Source organism: Temnothorax longispinosus, chromosome 11, assembly GCF_030848805.1.
Source record: "Temnothorax longispinosus isolate EJ_2023e chromosome 11, Tlon_JGU_v1, whole genome shotgun sequence".
Classification (NCBI taxonomy): Eukaryota; Metazoa; Arthropoda; class Insecta; order Hymenoptera; family Formicidae; genus Temnothorax; species Temnothorax longispinosus.
In genome coordinates this window covers 7,180,796-7,194,263 of record NC_092368.1, presented here as the reverse complement: position 1 = coordinate 7,194,263, position 13,468 = coordinate 7,180,796, and the positions used below count along the sequence as shown (strand labels likewise).

Genomic DNA, 13,468 nt, shown 5'->3' with positions numbered 1-13,468 from the left:
ATAAGATATACGACACCATCTCTCCGCGTAATACAATAAGTATTACGCGGCATTTTTGACTACTTGCGATTTATAAAGCGTTGACAAACATTTGGTGAAGGTTTTCTGAGCGTTTATACACTTTCAAACGTTGTAAGAACGCTTACATAACGCTTTTGGGTTGTAAACGCTTTTGGAACGCTTATCAAACGCTGTATAAAAAACGTTTCGTGAAAGTTCTACAACGCTGAGGCAACGCTTTTCAGTGTTCTGCGCATCGACGTTAGGCGACGCCACTGACACTGAGGCGGCCGGCAGTCGTTGGTTGTATCGGCATCGACGCCATTCAACACCATGCACGTGTCGTTTGCGTTACAATTAGCTTTAGAGTTCCCAGTAAAGTCATGAATCTAATTGACAATTCCGGGTGGTACGCGCTGGTTAAATATAAAAGTGGCAATGAAACAGAGGTACTGCCAATACTGAAAATTCAATTAAAAATCGGAACAAGTGAACGAGTATCATTTAATCCAAAGTCCTTAACGGACTTCGATAGAATGAAATTTTATACCGTTAACACCACGCACGGCAGCAAGGACGGGAGAGAACACAAGTGGTATGCCCACATCGGCTTGCTTGCTGGTAAGTAATATTAATTCTCTTATAAGCCTAGCCTATAAAACCATAACCTAAAAATCATTGATGAATTGTGCAAAGATGATTGAATTCACTCAGCTAGTATTTTTGTCTCTGAAATCACTCAAAGGTGGTCTTTTCAGCCATTTATTTCCAGTTAACGAAAGCAATTTAATTTAGTTTTTACTTTTTGTTTTACAGAATCTCGAAAGGTATTGGAAAATGCTATGGTTAAGAAGAGAAAAAGGTGGCCCATTGTATTGAGTGATGGAGATGATGGAGATCAGTCAGAACCGAACAGTACTGATAATGATAATGCTGTGTTAGAAGAAGGTAATCTAACCATCACGAGCAATCGTGATTCAAATGTAAGTATAATTTTTGTAAATGTTAGACATATGGCAATTTAGATGTACTAATACATCTTTTTTTCCTTTAAAAAAATAAAAAAAAGACAAAGAAACAGGCTACCGATGCAGTCCATGCCCAATTATTAGCATCGAGGAGTCTGTATGAAAGTTCTACAACTCATGCACCAGTCACTGAAGATGATGATATTACGTGTTTGTTATTGCGAGAGAATGCAGAATTGAAATCTGCATTGCAAGCAGAACAGAAGAAAAATATACCTGGAGAAGTGAGAAAAGATCAGAACATTGCAAATATTCTGCAAGAATGTTTGCAAAGTATTGAAGCAAAAGTGGAAAAAATTCAAGATCAATTTCAGAAACAATTGGACTCAGTGGGACAGGCAAACATGGAGAAATTAGCGGAGTTAGAAGGAAAAATGACAAAAATAGAAGACTGGATGAGTAAGTTTCCACAACCTTATCCGCAATATGTGCAACATTGGTTGAACAGTTTACCCGAAAATGAAAATATTGAATATTTATCATATTAATATTGACTTAGTCTTACAAGTAAAGTAATATATTACATGTACATATATTGGTAATAATAAATAATAACAGTAATACTAATTTAGAAAAGTATATACTAGGTGTTCAAAATAAACCATTACTAATTATCTCGGAAACACAGCACTTTTAAGAAAAATTGTCCCCTGAAATTATATAACTCTTGTCTGAGCAATTTTTCTGAAAAATACCGGGTTTCCGAGAAGCAAAATTGTGACGCTTTATTTTTAACGCGCGGTATAATAAAAAAATTAGCACACTTTCCAAGACGGCTATAATTACAAAGTTTACTTGAGTGCTGGTTGTGATATTTTCATGGAAGTAGGGTGTGACAACTGTTGAAATCATAATGTATGACGCAAGAAATATAATACATGATTGCCTCAGACATCGAAACGTAACAGGTCTGGAAAACGTTGATGTGAACTACGCGATTCACTTCAACATGCAAAGGTTATTATGCAATATAATGCTCCACTTGTTATTTATGTTATATATCAAATATAACATCCTATATAGGAATGCGGCCACCGTCTTTAGTATCTTCTGCCAGTTTAGCTTCCAGCAGTGGTGCTTCATCAGATACAGAGGAAAAGGTGAGTGAATTGCCACTCCGTGAGTGAGGTTAAAGGAGTTCGTCTGTGACAGACTTTTGATTTACTTCCCATTCATCTAATTATTCTAATTTTATTAACTTTATGTGTTCTTCCCAACCAGGTACCTCTTGGAGATGAAGTTTTCTGCTCCAAAGCTGCTTATAGTAAATTGATAAATGTGGAAGAGAGCCACGCTGACTGGGCATATGCTCTGCTCAAAGGAGTCTTTGGAGATAAAGCACATCGTATGAGGATGCGAATTAGCAGCAAATGTTCTGAGAACGAGAAGTTTTCTCAAAACTTCCTCATGGTGGCCAAGTGTATGTCGCCAACATGTCGATAATTTACAGTCTCAGCAACAACTACCGCAGCAGTCATCACACCACGACCCGATCTCAACAGAGCCGTCATCATTGCAGCAGTACCAACATGTCGATAATTTACAGTCTCAGCAACAACTACCGCAGCAGCCATCACACCACGACCCGATCTCATCAGAGCTGTCATTACAGCAGTACCAAGACGTAGATAATTTGCAGTCACGTTATTTAATTCCGCCACCAACATCAGAAGCAGAACCAATGGGATTTCAACATGTTGAGTATGTACTATTAAATTTGAGTATAATTTTGTTAAATATATTATTAATTTGTCCTTAACATTTTTCTCTTGTTTTCAGGACTACTGCAACCACATTTACAAATCTTTAACGTCATATAACATAAGATTAGTGCCTAACTTGATGTTTTTTTTTTATAATAAATGATATTTCTTCACATAATTGTATTTATTGAACGTTCACAAATCTATAGCAAACGCTTATTCTTACACCGTTTATTTGAATGACACGCTCGTGAAATGCTCAACGGGTTAGACTACTGTGACGGCACGAAAAAGCAGGTAGTTTTCAGATGCGAATTGTACACCAAATGCGATTTTACGCCAAATCGTCCATTAATGCTTAAAAAATGTAATAACAAAGTTATCCGTTTAACAAAGATACACCGTTTAGAAAAGTGTCGTTTTGAGAAAAACGACTTTTTCTTACTTACCGCTAATCTGACATATCCTTGCTTCGTACATTGGACCCTCTACTTCAAATCCAGCCTCTTCTGCAGCTACTCTCGCAAATCTATGAGCAATCCGACCCTCTTTAGGCGCATCTCGTACGATGATCTTCTGTTGCGGCGCACGAAATTCGCTCCTCGACGAGATTTTTGCACAAAGTAGGTGCGATCAGCTCAATTATAATATTAATTGTTTGTATCATTAATAAAATGCTTGTATAACTTTTATTGAAAATACTAGCTGGAATATACGATGCAATTTTTATCGTTGCGATATCACTGAATATTGTTTTTGGCGCAAAGGACAGACCAAGTAAGATTATTCAGACTTTTGTTATAACATAAAATGTATATATACATTTATATATATTTATATACATGTATATATACACATTTATACATTATTATGTACATATATACATGTATATATACATTTTATATAAGGACGAAAGTCTGAGTAAACCTATTTGGTCCTTTGCGCCAAAAACAACATTCAGCGGTACTGCAACGGTAAAAATTGCATATATTCCAGCCAGTATTTTTAATAAAGATTCCGCAAGCATTTTATTAACGATGCAAAATTATATTATATATATATATACATATATATAATTTCCGCTTTACAAACGCTTTACTGACCGTTTTTAAATGCTCAACGAACTCCTGCAAACGCTCGTGTAAACGCTGTGCAAACTCTCAAAAAACGCCTTTCAAACGCTTTTCAAACGGATTACTGGCCGTTTTCAAACGCTCAACAAACTCCTGTAAACGCTGTGCAAACGCTGAGAAAATGCTGTGCAAACTATCAAAACGCTTAATACAAACGTCTTTCAAACGCTAAAGCGTTGCAATTTCTGCTTTTTAAACGTTTTACTGACCGATTCTAGACGCTCAACGAACTCCCGCAAACGCTCATGTAAACGCTGTGCAAACTCTCAAAAAACGCCTTTCAAACCATAAAGTGATGCAATTTCCGCTTTTCAAACGGATTACTGGCCGTTTTCAAACGCTCAACAAACTCCCGTAAACGCTGTGCAAACGTGTGAAAATGCTGTGCAAACTTTCAAAACGCTTAATACAAACGTCTTTCAAACGCTAAAACGTTGCAATTTCTGCTTTTTAAACGTTTTACTGACCAATTCTAAACGCTCAATAAACTCCCGTAAACGCTTAACAAATGCTTATGAAACTTCCTATTTTCGCCAAGATATATGAATACTCTATTATATTAGTAATAATTATACAAAAATACTTTTAAAAATATTTGTGTGAACAATATTTATTAAATAAAGAAAAATTACCTGAAATTAACACGATTGTTTCTGTGCGGTGTCGTACACGTGATTGCGTGGTCCCACGGAGCCATGCAAGAGACAGCAAGAGAAGACCGGGAATGGTGGGGGTCGGTGCTGCGACCAAGCGCATAGCCTTCTTCCAGCGTTCTTCCCTCCACTTACGCACTCAGAAACGTTCTGTTTATCCGTGTGACAAACTCGTAATTTGAAAAGTTTAATATTGATTATAGAAGAAATATAAATTTTAAATTTTATCCATTTATTTTATTATTAATTTACTTACTGGCTCTTAATTAAAAATTAATTGTATATATAATTACCTATTATTATTACAAAACAAATAACAAATTATAAAATTAAATACCACCACTTATAAAATTTATCTTAATCACTTTTATTCCCCAAAAGTACAAGTCAGTCTCTTTTGATTTCATCACATTTTTTTATTTAGATTTTTCTTTCTTTCAGTCCAAAATTCTTTAACTGGTATATATTATCTGTGCAATACGTATGATTGTGTGATACCTTAATAACGTCTTAATGACGTCAATAAGATGTCATTAAAATGTCATTTGACATTATTTTGCTACTTAAAGTATTATATTTCAACAATATATTGCAGCAATATTACTGTAATATTTCAATATTATTTAAAAACGTGTAATACATCAGTAATATTTCTGAAATATTTCATTGTAATACGTAATATTTCTACTATATTGCAATATTACTGCAATATTTCTGCAATATTATGTGCTGTGTGGGACTCTATTACTATACTACTACGTTTACGCGAGCGTTACTTCTGTAGTAACTTTATGATAATTCATTCGTTTACGCGGAGTAAATTATTGTAAGTTATTACTACAAAATCCCGTTTACGCGAAGGAATTATCGTAAAAGTTACTACAGAATAAGTAACGCTCGCGTAAACGTATATATAATATATTACACATTCAATAATATATATTATACATTCACTCTGTCTGAACAAATCAGATACGGTTACCGTATCTGAAACACGGTATTGCAAAAACTCATTATCTTTTTAACCCATAAACGACACAAAAAATTCCTTTTAAGGGCTGAAAGTCCTAACAACATACTTAATTAATTTTGATTGCGATTAAAACTTCTCCGATACGTCATATATCGATAATTATAATATGCCAAAATACACTAAAAGCTCATTTTTGCAACTTTAACTGCAAATATCTCAAAATTGTGACGTGATAGAGTAATTTGGTAAACGGGATCATTTTCTGCGTTCAAAAAACTATCGAATGCTGCAAGGTTTGTTCTTGTGCTTTTTTTATTGTTGTATGACAGTGTAATAACCGGAATGTTGAATATCTCTTCCACGAAGAGTCTCTTATTGATCTAGATCTTCAGCATTCTTATTCAATTGTATTACGCGCCTCTTCCTCGAGATCACATTGAATTGGCCAGCTGCGATCAGACATAACACGGATGAAACGATGCTAAAAAATAAAAAGACGTTTGGCTGGGGAGGGAAAGCTCGTAATTTTCGGTTTTACAATTTCACTCCACTTTGCGCCTGTCTACGGAGAGATCGCGAGATATACAGTGTCTCTTTTATTTTCGCGATTTTCCCGCCCCTCCCCTCCTTCCAAACATGTTCCATTGCAATTAATTCCATAATTATCGGAATTGCAAAAATTAAAAAAAAACGTGAGCAAGAAAATATTTGTGCGTCAAACAACATAATTTTATGAAAACTGGAAATATAGCAAGTTTTACGATATCTGGAAGATCAAGTAAGATGTTCAGGTCGAAGACAGTATTTCACTCACATTTTTTTCTGCAATTCGTTGCTATTTATTTTCTTAAAAATAATAATTACAAAAGGACGCCGTTGGCAATATTTAGAATTAAGTATTACGCAAGCTTTGCAATCGTCCGAAAGAAATTATCTCCCTTTAATCTATGTACAATTCGTAGGAACATTATCGTACAATATTTCTCTGCCACCGAAGAGTGAGCCTGGCCCGAAGAACACTCCCAGAGCGAGAAACAGTCCTAGATCGACCCTCCCCCTCTCAGTCTCCTTGCGAGATCGGGGAACCGCGATCGCGTTTCGACGAGGCCTTCCCCTTGCCCTTGGATTTGGTCTCCCGTTTCCGGCTGATCGACGAGGTTGACGTGGTCGAGGCAGAGTCGGCTGGACTGGAGTGACTCGAACCTTCCCGATCCCACCTCGTCAGCGTGTCCCGCAGATTCTGACCGTCGTTTTCCTCATATGTGTCTACGTCGACATGCAGATTGTCCTGGCCGTTGGACTCTAGATTGGCGCGTATCTCCCTACGCTGTTCGTCGGTGTGTTGAGGACAGCGTACCGATCTAGTGCACAACTTTTTCGTGTGTTCGGACACAACGCCGCAGATCTGCGTAAGCAACGCCCGTTTGTCCACAAGCGACATGTTCTCGTAGTTCGACGGCGAGCTCTCGTTGCTGCTGTGCACGTTATGTTCACCGCCGCCGCCGCCGCCGATAACGGCGTTCTCGCCGTTCCTCTGTGAGCCGCTACCACCGGCGCTGGCGCCAGCACTGCCCTGTTGCTTCTGCTGCTTGCTCGAACGCTTGTTTACACCGTTGCGGTCCTTGCGAGGACGTTTGCGCTTATTGCCGCCGTCGTTAGTCAGGCTCCAGTCGACGTCGTCATCGTCGTCGCTCAACACACCGCCGTAGTTGTTCATGTCCTTGGAGTTGTTTGCGATGCGAAGCGATGCGATACGTGAGCTGTTTCTACCCATGCCCATACATTTTGCCAGATGAGTAGCAAATCTGCAGGCCGCCACACCACGTTCGCAATTCGGACAATTGCATTCCTGAGATTTCTTCATTGGGTGCTGTCCGAACACGTCTAAGCCAGGCGAATCTAAAACAGAGAACAAAAGAAATTTTCAAAAAATTCCTTCCCTGTCTGTAGAATTATAAATAACCCATCTTCTCTCAATTGCTGCAATCGAATAAAACTCTCCTTAAACCGAAAGTTTATTACGTTTCCACGTACCGACAATAGCATAAGACTTGTCATCGGGAATGCCTTCTTCGATATCGGAACTGCCAGTCTTAGTTGTGCGGTGCACATCGAAAACGAAACCCATCAGAACCTCGTCTAACAAATCCTCGTAAATCTCCTTTGTAGCTGCTTCGACGTTCTCCGGCTTGCTCATAAAATCCATGAAACGCATGTTCAGCTCCTGGATCCTCTCCTCGGTTACGGACATCCTGGTTTGAGGATTAATTTATTTCTATCTAGATTCAAAATAGAAAAATGTAGGCAATTAGCAATTGATCAAGGTATCAATTTGACCAAAACAGTTTCCGATTATTCATCAAAGTAAATTAGGAGTATTGATATTTATGAAGATTAATAGCAAATTCATGGGTTTTAAACAATCATATATTCAAAGTCGATTATTTAAATTTGAATATATAAAATTCAAACATGATAGATAAATTTACAGATAAATTTTACTCTAAACTTAGTAGTTAATAATAATTAAGAAATTAAATTAATTCTTCCCGCAGAAGGATTGCTGTGGAAACTCATCGAAGCGTCGGTCGCACAAAATATCATTAAAATACTTGATGACACTTGCGGGACACCCGGTGTAGCATAGACAGGGGCTCTAACCTAAAAAGGCAAGCAACGACGAATCGACGAGTTGGAGTAATCCAGGTGAGTACCGTCAGAGCGAAACGAGAGCAAGCAAGGACATTCTTCGTTTTTTCGGTTTTCCACGAGGAAAAAGTGCGGATTGCGGTCACCGCGGATACCCGACACCAATATTCGGATATCCGCTCGGTCTTGATCACAGACGACACCTGCGCGACGACAAGCGCGTCCGGTCATCACGTGGGTAATTCTTCAGTTTAGCTACAGCAGCACAAAAAACGATGAATTTAGGCTCATTCGACGCGTTTTTGCACGAAACGACCGAATCTGGCAGAAAAAAGTGTCGCTCTGCCCCGCGACGCGAGATATTAATCGTTAAAGTTGACAGGAATCAGGTTATGATTCCTGTCATACCGACGACATGTAGCAACACTGAACGTGCCCTGCGGCCACATGCGCATGCTCAGTGGTCGCACGCGCATGTAAAACTGCGCCAATTTTAAATGAATCAATCGTGCAGAATAACCAAGCATCTCGATTCAAGCAGTTAGGTCTCACGCTGGAAGTTTCATTAGTATAATTATGCGTGGGAAGCACACACACACACACACACAACGGGGGGGTGCGAGGGGGGGGCCTTCGGCCCCCCCCCTCCCCCGCACCCACCCCGCCGGTAGGCTGCGTGGACCTCGCTTTACAACATAAAGTACATGCTAAGTTGTAAAACGAAATTATAAAGTACATGCATGGGGGAGGGTGCAGGGGAGAAAAGCCTTTCTGTTCACGTGCGCTCACGCATGTAAGCCCCCTTGCACCCCTCCATGCATGTGCTTTATAATTTCGTTTTACAACTTAGCATGTACTTTATGTTGTAAAGCGAGGTCCACGCAGCCTACCGGCGGGGTGGGTGCGGGGGAGGGGGGGGCCGAAGGCCCCCCCCTCGCACCCCCCCGTTGTGTGTGTGTGTGTGTGCTTCCCACGCATAATTAAACTAAAGAAACTCCCAGCGTGAGACCTAACTGCTTGAATCGAGATGCTTGGTTATTTTGCACGATTTAACTGTTTAATGATTTTCGTTAAAGCAGGGCACACACACACGTGTGTATGTCCTGCTTTATAGAAGTTGTGATTTTCGTTAAAAAAAAGCGTCATCTAATCTACATAGGTTAGATGACGCGCTTTAAACACTTAAATACTTTTAAAGCGCGTCATCTAACCTATGTTCAAAATTGGCGCACTTTGCATGCGCGTGCGACCACTGAGCATGCGCATGTGGCCGCAGGGCACGTTCAGTGTTGCTACATGTCGTCGGTATGACAGGAATCATAACCTGATTCCTGTCAACTTTAACGATTAATATCTCGCGTCGCGGGGCAGAGCGACACTTTTTTCTGCCAGATTCGGTCGTTTCGTGCAAAAACGCGTCGAATGAGCCTAAATTCATCGTTTTTTGTGCTGCTGTAGCTAAACTGAAGAATTACCGGCAGAAAAAAGTGTCGCTCTGCCCCGCGATGCGAGATATTAATCGTTAAACTGGATTCAGACAGGACGCATCAAGCGTCAAGCAACGAGCAGCAACCCAATCAGCGAGGTGATATAAGCAGTGGCGTATATATCGCCTCGCTGATTGGCTGCTGCTCGCTGCTTGACGCGTTCTGTCTGAATCCAGCTTGGCCCAGTTCAACAGTGGCCAGTTAGCTTAACTAGTATATATAGTTAACTCTCACTCTCTGTCTCTTTTTAACTCAAAGGTTAGATAGAGACGGAGAGTGAGAGTTAACTACTAGTTAAGCTAACTGGCCACTGTTGAACTGGGCCACTCGGTTATTCTTCGAGCTCAAGGAGAATAATCGACTGTGATTGGTCTATTTTCTTACGGCCTTACGATTATTACTAAAACTTTGTTACGTGCAATAGCCTTAAGCGGGGAGCACACACTTCTGCATAACGCATAATGCGTAAGCATAAGAAAATTGATTGGTCCATACACATGTGTATAAGGAAATAGACCAATCCGTTTCTTTATGCATAGGTGCATAACCATATGCATAAAGAAACGGATTGGTCTATTTCCTTATGCACATGCATATGGACCAATCAATTCTCTTATGTTTGCTATAAATTTGCTTATGTTTATGGGCTTATGCAAGTTTGTGTGGATATAGCTTAAAGCGGGGAGCACACACTTCTGCACAACGCATCCCTAAGAGCACAGTTGACGGAAAGTCGACGGTAAGTCGACTTTTATAAGTCGACTTCTAGTCGGCTTCTAAAAATGGCAGAAAGTCGACTAAAAGTCGACTTCTAAATAGGCGACTTCTAAAAATGGCGGAAAGTCGACTAAAAGTCGACTTCTAAATAGTCGACTTATAAAAGTCAACGAAAAGTTGACTTTTATAAGTCGACTTCTAAAAATGGCGGAAAGTCGACTAAAAGTCGACTTCTAAATAGTCGACTTATAAAAGTCAACGGAAAGTTGACTTTTATAAGTCGACTTTTATAAAAATGGCGAAAAGTCGACTAAAAGTCGACTTCTAAATAGTCGACTTATAAAAGTCAACGAAAAGTTGACTTTTATAAGTCGACTTCTAGTCGACTTCTAAAAATGGCGGAATGTCGACTAAAAATCGACTTCTAAATAGTCGACTTATAAAAGTCAATTTTCCGTCGATTTTTATAAGTCGACTTCTAGTCGACTTCTAAAAATGGCGGAAAGTTGACTAAAAGTCGACTTCTAAATAGTCGACTATAAAAAGACGGAAAGCAGTCAAGCGGCGCGTCATCAATATGGCGGCGAATCTCGAGGAGGCTGGAGGAGAAAATTAATGTTTACGCGAGTGCAAGGAATACATGCCGCGAGACAGGACACAATAAGACGTCGAAAAGCGCCGCGCTATCAACCACCGCCACGAAACGTCGTCGTCGTCGTCATCATTGTCTTCCCGTTGACTTCCTCGATTAGATCAGAATACTGGAATTTGACTGTATGTATGTTGCAATATGTTTGAGACGGTTGTCTACATTGTCTACAACAAGAATTGTTACAGAATGCCGTTACCAACCGACATGGAAGCGAAATTGCTGCGCCAGATAGTTCTTGCAGGTATGGCGGATCTAAAAGAGGATCAGGATAAGGCCAAGTGGAAATATGCTTTAGAGGTTAGGTATGGTGTGTTATTAATTATCATCGATAATTAAGACCTATTGAATGCGACCTCTCTATTCTGAACCATCTTTCAGAACACCATCAGAAATGGAGGAACCTGTGTTCATGCATTCTTCGTGCGTTCTACGGAAAATCAGTCCGGAATAGGTGGTTTATAAAGAGGTGTACGAAACGAATAAGATGTATATGCGAGGTGTCACGGCGATAGAAATGATTGCCGAAATTCGCTTCCACGCTATGCCATCTTAGTGAATCATTGGTTGATCCACCGCCAAGGTATTTTTATCACAATTGTTGCTTTATAATGTTTTTCCTATTTATTTATAAAGATATTAATCTTCATTATGATCGAATATTATTCTCATTTATAGATATAATCAAGGAACCGGGAAGATCATTTGCCGCATGTCTGATACATTTGGAAAGGCCGGATGGGGACTACCATCGATGGATATAGAGCATCTGTGGACGGTGTAAAGTGGTTCGCGTATTTCTTCTTGGAGGGTCAAGTGTACCCTAAGCTGAAACGATTTGTTCCGTCGTTGCTGACGACACCTGGGAGCATCACCAAGTCATGGGCCAGGTAAATCGTTATTCTATCTCCTTTCGATTTCACGTTGATTCATCGAATAGATTACATCAATTCAATACGATTTTTTCAGGTTGATACCACGCACTCAAGCAATAGTACAAACGTTGCAGTCGCAGGGAGTCGTGTCCAAATACAAACTGCTAGAAATCTGGGGTTTGGATGAAAAATGTGAGATTTTAATTTATAAAATAATATTTAGATATTATCATCGAGTAGACTTCTATATATACAATACTAGACCGCTGACAGGCATCTCGGCCGTGATGCTTGCCGCCATATTGATTTTAGTCAAGATATGCTATACTACAGATTCTATACAAGTAGTTTTATACAAGATTTCTATACAATAGTCTGGCATATACAGAATGTCCAAAAGAAAGGGTTTAATACTACAGGAGTAGTGGTTCGATTTCGGCATTCAAGTAGCTACACGTTGAAGGCATGACTTACAAACTTATTGATAACATGTACCAATATTTAACACAAAAACATTCGCCTGCTTCGTTATGTACTGTAATAACGAATGCAGATAAACGCACATCGTGAGCAACTGAACACCCGATAGTGACTTAATGTTAATTCAATATGGCCGCACCCTTCACTAACACTTGCACCTCGCACTCGCATCAGCTTTTCGGCAGTGCGTCCATGGATGTTAATGGTCTAGTATAAAAGTCTGTGGATATTATATATTTATAATTTTAGTTCTGTTGTCAGCTTACAAGAAGTGGCTGCCGGAATCCGCGCACGCAGAAGTGGCACAGATATGACGGCACACAGTGGCCGCCTTTGTAATTAAGAATAAAACATTAGGATTGTAATTATACAGTTTTTTAGATAATTAAATTATTTTATATATGAAAAAAAATCGAAATGCATCAGTTTTAGCCTTCCAGCAAAGGGTCGATTGTGTATTTTGAAATAATGAGGTAAAAATTACAAAAGTGAGAAAATTCATTAGCGTATCTACGATTTTATTTATCAGAATCTAATAAAATTTGTTAACTTTTGTCATTTTCACCTTATTTCAAGATACACAACCGACCTCCAGACGTACGCGGCGGTGGTTTATTTTATCGACTTTAAAAGTTGGCGGAAAGTCGACTTTCCGTCATGACGGGACGGGAAGTCGACTTGAAGTCGACTTCTACCGAAACTGACTTGGCAGAGAAGTCGACTTTTTTAAGGACGAAAGTCGACTTGAAGTCGACTTGAAGTCGGCGAATGTCTCAAAAAACGCCGACTAAAAGTCGACTTTCCGTCATGACAAGAAGTCGACTTCCCGTCATGACGAAAAGTCGACTTCCCGTCATGACGGAAAGTCGACTTTTAGTCGGCGTTTTTTGAGACATTCGCCGACTTCAAGTCGACTTCAAGTCGACTTTCGTCCTTAAAAAAGTCGACTTTCTGCCAAGTCAGTATCGGTAGAAGTCGACTTCAAGTCGACTTAAAGTCGACTTTTTGCTCTTAGGGATAATGCGTAAGCATAATAAAATTGATTGGTCTATTTTCTTATGCACATGTGTATGGACCAATCAATTTTCTTATGCTTACGCATTAAGCCCCTTGCACAATGC

At 39.5% G+C, this 13,468-nt stretch overlaps 3 protein-coding genes across 10 annotated transcripts; 2 read left to right on the top strand and 1 right to left on the bottom strand.

Annotated features, from left to right (window-relative positions):
- Nucleotides 1-57: 57 nt before the first annotated feature.
- LOC139821918 (uncharacterized) lies at nucleotides 58-4,393 on the top strand. Of its 2 annotated transcripts, XM_071793342.1 has the most exons (6): nucleotides 58-621; nucleotides 817-983; nucleotides 1,070-1,985; nucleotides 2,052-2,128; nucleotides 2,250-2,729; nucleotides 2,808-4,393. In XM_071793342.1, the coding sequence occupies exons 1-3, from the start codon at nucleotides 384-386 to the stop codon at nucleotides 1,514-1,516; spliced, it is 852 nt and encodes a 283-aa protein (XP_071649443.1). In that variant the 5' UTR covers nucleotides 58-383; the 3' UTR covers nucleotides 1,517-1,985; nucleotides 2,052-2,128; nucleotides 2,250-2,729; nucleotides 2,808-4,393. The 2 variants fall into 2 exon arrangements, with proteins under 2 accessions (XP_071649443.1, XP_071649442.1); XM_071793341.1 differs by having other exon boundaries at nucleotides 1,070-2,128.
- Nucleotides 4,394-6,317: 1,924 nt separating this feature from the next.
- Sgf11 (SAGA associated factor 11kDa) lies at nucleotides 6,318-8,572 on the bottom strand. Of its 2 annotated transcripts, none has more exons than XM_071793387.1 (3): nucleotides 8,152-8,572; nucleotides 7,525-7,769; nucleotides 6,318-7,389 (listed from the first exon to the last, which is right to left on the bottom strand). In XM_071793387.1, exons 2-3 carry the CDS (start codon nucleotides 7,739-7,741, stop codon nucleotides 6,551-6,553), a joined length of 1,056 nt encoding a protein of 351 aa, XP_071649488.1. In that variant the 5' UTR covers nucleotides 7,742-7,769; nucleotides 8,152-8,572; the 3' UTR covers nucleotides 6,318-6,550. The 2 variants fall into 2 exon arrangements, with proteins under 2 accessions (XP_071649488.1, XP_071649490.1); XM_071793389.1 differs by having other exon boundaries at nucleotides 8,399-8,572.
- A 2,326-nt stretch (nucleotides 8,573-10,898) lies between these two features.
- LOC139821278 (probable ATP-dependent RNA helicase DHX37) lies at nucleotides 10,899-12,759 on the top strand. Of its 6 annotated transcripts, none has more exons than XM_071792197.1 (6): nucleotides 10,899-11,117; nucleotides 11,181-11,297; nucleotides 11,374-11,575; nucleotides 11,671-11,882; nucleotides 11,962-12,059; nucleotides 12,242-12,590. In XM_071792197.1, the coding sequence occupies exons 4-6, from the start codon at nucleotides 11,731-11,733 to the stop codon at nucleotides 12,334-12,336; spliced, it is 345 nt and encodes a 114-aa protein (XP_071648298.1). In that variant the 5' UTR covers nucleotides 10,899-11,117; nucleotides 11,181-11,297; nucleotides 11,374-11,575; nucleotides 11,671-11,730; the 3' UTR covers nucleotides 12,337-12,590. The 6 variants fall into 6 exon arrangements, 4 of the variants coding, with proteins under 4 accessions (XP_071648298.1, XP_071648300.1, XP_071648301.1 ...); XM_071792199.1 differs by lacking the exon at nucleotides 12,242-12,590 and adding an exon at nucleotides 12,609-12,759 and having other exon boundaries at nucleotides 10,900-11,117; XM_071792200.1 differs by having other exon boundaries at nucleotides 10,900-11,117; nucleotides 12,201-12,590.
- Nucleotides 12,760-13,468: the final 709 nt, after the last annotated feature.